The following is an 8,639-nucleotide window of genomic DNA, read 5'->3' as shown; positions in this document are numbered from 1 at the left end:
GGATTTCTTCAATAAGCAAACATGGTCTTCCTTACCTTCAATTTCAAAACCCTGGGGTTGTCTCATATAAATTTGTTCTTCAAGTTCGCCATGTAAGAAAGCTGTCTTAACATCAAGCTGCTCTAACTCCAAATCATACATGGCAACTAAAGCAAGTAAAACACGAATAGAGCTATGTTTAACAACAGGTGAAAACACGTCATTAAAATCAACACCTTGTACCTGACTATAGCCCTTTGCAACTAATCGTGCTTTATACCTTGCATTTTCAACCCCTGGAATACCTTCCTTCTTCTTGAAGACCCATTTGCAACCAACAATTTTCTTAGCTGACGACGGCTTTACAAGAACCCAAGTTTCATTACGATGAAGAGATTCAATTTCTTCATTCATCGCAATCAACCACTTTGCAGAATCATCACAAGAAACTGCTTCTGAATAGGTGGAAGGCTCACCAACTGCATCAGTTTCTTCTGCAATAGACAAAGCATATGCAACTAAATTTGCATATCTTTGTGGTGGTCGAATGTCTCTCCTTTGTCTATCTCTGGCTATGGAATATTCCTCTTCTTCTGAACTATCTTCAACAGTAGATTCAAGTGTATCTACTGGCATTTGTTGAATAGAAGATTTGGTCTGAGAAGGACCAGAACTGCCAATATCAAGCTCCACCTGCTTCTGTGTACTATCAGTAGTACAAGGACTAGAACACTCCTTCTTAGAAGATAACATAGACAATTCATCAAAAGTAACATCTCTACTGATCACAAATTTTGGAGATTTGGGATCAGGACACCATAATCTGTATCCTTTCACCCCAGAAGCATACCCAAGAAAAATGCACTTTTTAACCCTAGGCTCCAATTTTCCATCATTCACGTGCATGTATGCTGGACACCCAAAAACTTTTAAATTGGAGTAATCAGCAGGAGTACCTGACCAAACTTCCTCAGGAGTTTTGAAATCAAGAGATGCAGAAGGAGAACGGTTGACAATATAACAGGCCATATTGATCGCCTCTGCCCAAAAGTCGTTTGTCAACCCTGCATTGGAGATCATACATCTTGCTCTCTCCAAAAGAGTTCTGTTCATACGTTCGGCCACACCATTTTGTTGAGGCGTCATCCTGACGGTGTGATGCCGAACAATTCCTTCATTCTTGCAGAATTCATTAAATTCACCTCCACAAAATTCCATGCCATTATCTGTCCTGAGCCGCTTAATGTGTTTTCCTGTTTGCTTCTCAATCAAAACTTTCCATTGCTTGAAAGTTAGGAAAACATCATTTTTATGCTTAAGAAAATATACCCAAACTTTCCTTGAATAATCATCAATGAAAGTCAACATGTACCTGGCACCACCTTTAGAAGGAGCACGAGAAGGCCCCCAGAGGTCTGAATGAATGTAGTCCAAAGTTCCTTTTGTCCTGTGAACTGCCGGCAACTGGAAGCTAACTCTCTTCTGCTTTCCAAAAATGCAATGTTCACAGAGTCCCATCTTTCCAATACTTTGACTACCAAGAAGACCTCGTTTGCATAAAATAGATAAGCCCTTCTCGCTCATGTGCCCCAATCTCATGTGCCATAATTTGGTAAAATCAGAATCAGACAAAGTTGATGTAGAAACAGCAGCAGCACCTGTAACAGTAGATCCCTGCAAAATATATAAAGTACCAGATCTGTGTGCCTTCATAACAAAGGGCTCCTCGACTGATTTTGAGAACTCCATCTCCACCTGAATACCTGCACCCAATAGACTCAAGAGTGCCTAAAGAGATGAGATTTTTCTTCAAATCTGGAACATGTCTAACATCTGTGAGCGTCCTCACAATACCATCGTACATTTTAATCCGGATTGTGCCTTTGCCAACAACTTTACAAACAGCGTTGTTGCCCATTAAGACAACTCCACCTTCAGTTGATTCATATGTTGAAAACCAGTCCATATTGGGACACATATGATATGAACAACCCGAATCTAAAATCCACTCATTGTTAGACCTAAAAATATTTTTCGTTGCACAGAAAATGGTTCCATCATTCTCATCAGCTGCTATACTAGCTTCAGCAGATTCAGTATTTTTCTCAACAAATTTCCCTTTTTGCTTTTCTTTATTTTTTAATTTAAAGCAATCAGAGATAACATGGCCCTTCTTTTTACAATAATTGCACACTACATTTTTATGTCTGGACTTGGATCTACTTCTATTTTCTGTGTTTCTCTTTTCAAATCTACCCCGAACAAACAAGCCATCGGCTTGACTCCCACTAGTTTCCCCAGTAATGTCCCTATCTATCTGCTCTTTAGATTTTAATGCAGATTTAATTTCCCGATACGAAATTGTTTCCTTTCCATAAATCATAGTATCGCGAAAATACTTAAAAGACTGGGGAAGGGAACACAAAAGTAATAGGGCTTGATCTTCATCATCAATTTTCGAATCTATATTCCCCAAATCCATAATAATGGAATCAAATTTATCAAGATGGGAGAGTATAGATGTACCTTCAGACATCCGAAGCATGTACAAACTCTGCTTCAAATATAGCCGATTCTCGACTGTCTTCTTCATATACAAGGCTTTCAATTTATCCCACATAGCCTTGGCCGAAGTCTCCGTTGCTACCTCACGCAATACCTCATCGGAGAGATTTAAGATTATGCTGGATCTGGCCTTCTTATCCATATCGGCGAAATCCGCATCCTTTACATCTTCTGGTTTGTTCTCGATTCCGTGAATCGCTAGATCAACTCCGTCTTGAACAAGAATGGCCTCCATCTTGAGCTGCCACATTCCGAAGTTGACATTCCTGTCGAATTTCTCGACAACCGTCTTTGTTATCGTCATTGTTGCCACAAAATCTGTAACGTGAAGTTTGTCTCAAAAAACTGGCCAAACAAATATGCAAGTCTCGTGAGCGGGCCCCACAGGGTGAGCGGACCCCACGAGATAAGCGGGCCCCACGAGGGATGAATGGACCCCACAAGATGAGCGGGCCCCACAGATAAACGGACCCCACAGGATGAGTGGGCCCCACAGGATGGACGGACCCCACCAGATGAACCTGTCTTGCAAAATATAATAACCAGCTCTGATACCAGTTTGTTAGGACCGGGCCAGGAAATAGACAAACTAAAGTTAGGACAAAGCAGGCGGTATAACCGACCATATAATAGATAGGCGGTAGATACCAGCCATATAATAATTAGGCGGTAAAACCGACCATATAAAGACGGATAACAAAGCAAATAAAAGACACAGAAGATTTACGTGGTTCGGTCAAATTGACCTACGTCCACGGGCGAGGGAGGAGCAATATTTCTACTATGAAGAAGAAATACAAAAGACCGTAGGAAAGTGGTTCCTAGGCCAATAGGCACTTACAAAAGAGTTTAGAAAATATTCCTAAACTCAAATCAAGAGAGCCTAAAATATTTGACTAAATGGGGTAGATGACTCAAGAAGCTAATAGCCCATATAACTCTCTTGAGTGGTGCGAGCTTATTCCTTCAATAGGCTTCCTTATTTATAGGAATCCAAAGAAGACTTTCCTCAAGCCTTTGTCGATGTGGGATGCAAAATTTTGCCACCAATTCAACCGTGGTGGGCGTTGAAAAGTCAACAGACCATTTGTTATTTACAACTGAATTACAGCCATTCAATTTGAAAATAAAGTTCCCAAAAAGATGGAAAAAGCTGACAATTTAGGTGAGTTTCTTGAAGCTCAAACTCATGTGTGGAATGCAATGTTCCATTTCAAGAAATCTGCATGTGTAAAATGCGCAGTTGAGTTGGGAATCCCAGATGTGATCAGTAATCATGGGAAGCCCATCACACTTTCTGACCTGATTTCTGTCCTCCCAATCCATCCTTCTAAATCTGCCCACATTTTTCGCTTAATGCGATTCTTGGCTAACTCTGGATTCTTCGTTGAAAACCCTCAAGGCTATGCACTCACCTCTGCAGGTCGGCTTCTTTTGAAAGATGAGCCATTCAATGTACGGGCACACATTTTTCTATCATGTGATCCTGCCCTGTTGAAGCCCTGGAATTTCTTGACCGAGTGGTTCCAGAATGATGATCCCTCTCCATTTGATACTGCGTATGGGAATAATTTCTGGCATTACAACGCTCAAGAAGTTCGATTTGGAAAAATGTTTAATGAGGCCATGGCTAGTGATAATCAGTTGTCTGTTGAAGTGCTGATGACCAAATGCAAGTCTGTGTTTGAAGGCTTGACAACTTTGGCTGATGTTGGCGGTGGCACAGGTAAAGTTGCTAGGGCCATTGCCCAAAACTTTCCTAACATAAAATGTACAGTGTATGATCTCCCACACGTCGTTGCGAATCAAGAAAGAGCTGTGAACTTGGAATTTTTAGCTGGAGATATGTTTCAAAGTGTACCCCGTGCCAATGCAATCTTGCTGAAGGTAACTAAAGCCATCTTGTCACTGAATTTCTGATTTTCTTATTAACTTTTCGGTTTTTGTTCTCTTGTTTGGAATTGCTTTGCATGATTTGAAACTTTTGAAGGAGAATTAATTAATTTTTTCAATTAAAATTCTTGCGTTTTGCTATGATTTATCTATCTTGGTTTAATTACGTATTTGTGATTGGCCACCATAGACATGCTCTTAGGGTTTGTATTGAATTGAGAAGGAATATACAACCGTGTATTAAATAGATAAACACGCTTAGCTTAATCACGAAAGTATGTTAGGATTTGCATGACGCACTTATGTTACCAAGGTTCCAAAGGGGCTTAATTGAATGTTTACGGTCTCAAGAGAGGCGTAGAATTTCATTAAACACATTTTAGATGTATCGAAAAATAATCTAAAATACAATTGTGTGAGACGTTCATAACTTGACAAGAAAAGTAATTGGAGAATCAATTCAATCTATGGATTAAAACCTAAACCCTAGGCTTGCTTAACTATTGTTCCCTCGCTTCTTATCAATTTAATCAAATTAATTGTTAGTTCTTTCATGATAATATAAAATATCTTCTCGTTCACTCTTTTGTGAAAATAATTAAAGTGGAGAAATTTGATTTGTTCCTGTGGGTTCGACCCTAGAATACTCCACGTTAATTAGTACTGCAATCGACCCTGTGCGCTCGCAGGAAATCGTCGATCACTATTTCTCCTGCAAATGCTGTTATAATGAAGGTAAGCTCACATTTCCAAGATGATGCAACAGATCCATATTCACCTTTTTGTTGTTAAAGTCATTCTTAGCACTGATTCTGAACACATCTATACACGCTTCTGATTCATTACAACCATGTCTATATTTCAGTAAAGCATTGGATCAGTCATGGAAGTTTATTCACAAATAGGGCATTAGCAAATCTTTTTTGTGGGTGGGGGGAGGCTTCTGTACCTCTTATCAATTTCAATTTTCTTTAATAACTTTAACATAGTGTTCCTGACTGATTTGAATTCTTTGTGATATGAATGTTAATTTAAACAGTGGATATTGCACGATTGGAATGATGAGGAATGTATACAAATACTTAGGAAATGCAAAGAAGCAATTCCTAGCAAGGAAAATGGAGGGAAGGTGATAATCATAGACATGGTACTGAGTGACCAGCAAAAAGGAGCTGATGATCATGAGGCAATTGAAACTCAACTTTTCCTTGATATGCTGATGATGGTCCTTGTCACAGGGAAAGAAAGAAATGAGAGAGAGTGGGCAAAACTCTTTTCTGAGGCAGGATTCAATGATTATAAGATAACTCCAGTACCGGGCTTGAGATCCCTTATCGAGGTTTATTATTAGCTAGGAGTAGTGGATAGTTTTTTTGGACTATTTTTGTTAGACATGTGTATGAAGTCAACATGTTTATCTTTCCTTCTTTTTCGATTGTAGTCTTTTGTGTGATTTTCTTTTCATTTTTAATAAATCAATATTTTCTTTTGGGAGGTGAAAATAGCGGTCCAAGAATTTTCTGCAAGGCAATTCTGTCAGGCGGACATGTAAGTTACATGCTCAACAGCTCCTAGGACTAGGCCTATCAACAGGCCGGATTTAATATATCCGGACCCGGACCCGTTATACTGTATTAATTCCGGACTCGGACCGAATATCCGACGGGTCTCTTAATCTTTATCCCGGAACCGCACCTGACGGGACCCGGGTCCGGGTCGGGTCTTCCAGGATAAGACCAGTCAAAAAGCCTGATTTTGATACATCATCAGAAAGGAACTTTGCTACACGAAAATTACAAATGGTAATTCAAACGATGTGAGAGGAGACAATCCGGACGAGCAAGAACCCAGTTGTTGTTTTGTGGAGAACAATCAACGTATAACAAAGTAGGTGGAGTATTGTTATTACCAAAAGGCAAAAGAAGCGTGCCCACAACTTTGCTTTCCAATCATTAAGGAACTGAGGCTACGCCTTCATCAATGCAGAGAAGAAATCTCCATGGCGGTTCTCATCCTGGCACCAGTTCTCGAAGTATTTGAAGATGGGGTAACATTGATACTCGGGGTTGGCCTTAAGATGCCTGTAATTGGTTATGTATCTCCAGTACCCAATTTTCTTGGACAAGTAAGTGGCATAGAAAATGAATTTAGGCTTGAAAAATGTGTATTTTCTGGCTTTTCTAAGGAATCCCAAGTCCAGTGCCAAATTGAAATCCGATAAACCCTTATTCAAGAACCTGCACAAGAAGTTCAACCAAATGCCGACAAAATCATCAGCACTCATGACGACATAAGAGAGAAAATCTCAGCCACCACAGGAGAATGGAGATGGAGAGATGGAGCTGGAGAATGGAGATGGAAGAGCGGACTGGTCAGTGGTCACTAGCGGAGGCGGGAGGCAGAGCAAAAGAGAAAAGAGAGTGAGGGAGTTATGTATAGTTTTTGAAACCATAGGGGGGTTATGTAGAAAAATACTAAATCACAGGGGGTAAAGTGAAATTTGCCCATACAAGAAAGAGTTGGAGCAAGTTGTGAAGGAAAGACGTGCTTGTAAAATGGATGAACTTGGTTGTCATCAATAGTAACAATCCCCTTTGTGTTTCAGAAATGGAAATCATATTTGAAATTTTTTTTTTTTTTGGCAAAAATCCCCAAACTCGGGAAGGGGTGTCAACTCCTATTTTATTGGAGCAAAAAAAACAAAATAAGAGTGTCAACAAGACAACATGCGTAAAAGAAACTAAAGAATCTATTCCCTTACAATCTGGCGACAAATACAAGGGAATTCGTACCTATTTAAAACTAAAGTTGCCCTGACTCCAAACGGTAGCTGGTGAGGGGAATTGTAAAAAACATCTTCATTGAGTTGCAAGCCCGCTAGCTTATTCGCAGTAGCATTTGCCTCTCGATAAACATAAACAACTGAGGCAACCAACTCTTGCAAGAGCCCCCTAATCCTTCTCAAAACATTACATAATGGCCATTTGGCTAGCGCTCCTGAACAAACCATGCGAACCTGGGCTTGAGAGTCCACCTCCACCAATAGATGATTACAATCCCTTTCCTGGCAAAGCAACGGGCCATGCATCAGCGAGAGACTTTCATCTATCAACACATCAACGTCTCCAAATTCTTTATAGAAAGCAAAGATGAGCTCGCCGTAATAATCCCGTAGAATACCACCCCCTGTTTCTTTTCCAACTGCTACAGTTGCGTCCATGTTCAGTTTGACGTGAAATTGAGGGGAATGAAACCATTTCATCACCATAACTGAGTGATGACGACGTCGAGAGGAGGCAAAGCCAGCCCAAAGATCATCCATGTCCCCACGAAAATGACTTGCAAAGAAAATCCTACAGCTCTCTAGTTGTTCAATAAAATGATTAACCCTGGCAATCACCTCCTGAACATTAAACCTAGCTCCCTCAAATCTCGCTCGATTGCTCGTTTTTCATATAAACCAAATAATAATAGAGGGCATGGCACTACAAATGTGATCCTTCAAAGTTTCTGAAGATGAATAAAATCAAGAAACCCACATTGCCGAAAGTAAGGACTTCATGAAATCAAGAATACCAAGTCATTTTGTAAAATGGTCCCAGACAATTGTAGCACTTGGCCCATGAAGCAGCAAATTACTCACCGACTCCTTCTCCTACAGGCAGCAATGACATCTAGATGCTAAGAAGATGCTGCGCTTTCTCAAATTCGGATCTAGAGTCAATAAGTTCCTCAAAGCAGACCAAGTAAAAAAGGAGACCTTTAAAGGCAGAATGTTACACCAAAGTAACCTGTTAACCAACATTGTATTCCTGCTGGAGCGCAAGCCTTCCCACGCTGACTTGATCAAGAAACACCCAGCAGCCGATGGCAACCGTCCTATCACGTCATCTAGGTCAGGATAAAGAGAAAGCTAAGAAACATGTTGAACCAAATGGGCTGAAAGCCATTGCTGCAATTTCGATATGATCCATCCACCTGACGTATAAAAACTCCACAACCAGCATATAAGGGGGATTATGCACTGCTACTACTTCAGTTATTGGAGCCAAAAGTAGCCAACGATCATACCAAAAATCCACAATCCCCTTACCTAAGCTGTGAGGACCCGTAAATTTTTCTTATTTTATATTATTTTATTTTATTTCCTCGCATGCATTTTTATTCACTATACCCTATTATTTTGATTTTTCAGAGATTTT

The 8,639-nt window shown here is 40.1% G+C and overlaps 1 protein-coding gene across 1 annotated transcript; it reads left to right on the top strand.

The window, feature by feature from the left end:
- The first annotated feature begins 2,027 nt into the window (after positions 1-2,027).
- On the top strand, positions 2,028-5,788 carry LOC140007084 (trans-resveratrol di-O-methyltransferase-like). The gene is made up of 4 exons (XM_072049793.1): positions 2,028-2,075; positions 2,747-2,909; positions 3,710-4,431; positions 5,477-5,788. The coding sequence occupies exons 1-4, from the start codon at positions 2,028-2,030 to the stop codon at positions 5,786-5,788; spliced, it is 1,245 nt and encodes a 414-aa protein (XP_071905894.1).
- The last annotated feature ends 2,851 nt before the right edge of the window (positions 5,789-8,639 follow it).

The sequence above is a fragment of the Coffea arabica genome, chromosome 5e (assembly GCF_036785885.1).
Source record: "Coffea arabica cultivar ET-39 chromosome 5e, Coffea Arabica ET-39 HiFi, whole genome shotgun sequence".
NCBI classification, from domain to species: Eukaryota; Viridiplantae; Streptophyta; class Magnoliopsida; order Gentianales; family Rubiaceae; genus Coffea; species Coffea arabica.
The sequence above is the reverse complement of the archived record's forward strand: the minus strand, read 5'-3'. Positions and strand labels throughout refer to the sequence as shown.

Bases quoted from the DNA above. Each gene is read 5' to 3' on its own strand.
- LOC140007084 (XM_072049793.1), top strand. From the start codon at position 2,028: ATGGTTCCATCATTCTCATCAGCTGCTATACTAGCTTCAGCAGATTCA. The intron at 2,076-2,746 runs GTATTTTTCTCA...GTGAATCGCTAG, and splicing joins TACTAGCTTCAGCAGATTCA to ATCAACTCCGTCTTGAACAA. The intron at 4,432-5,476 runs GTAACTAAAGCC...TAATTTAAACAG, and splicing joins CCAATGCAATCTTGCTGAAG to TGGATATTGCACGATTGGAA.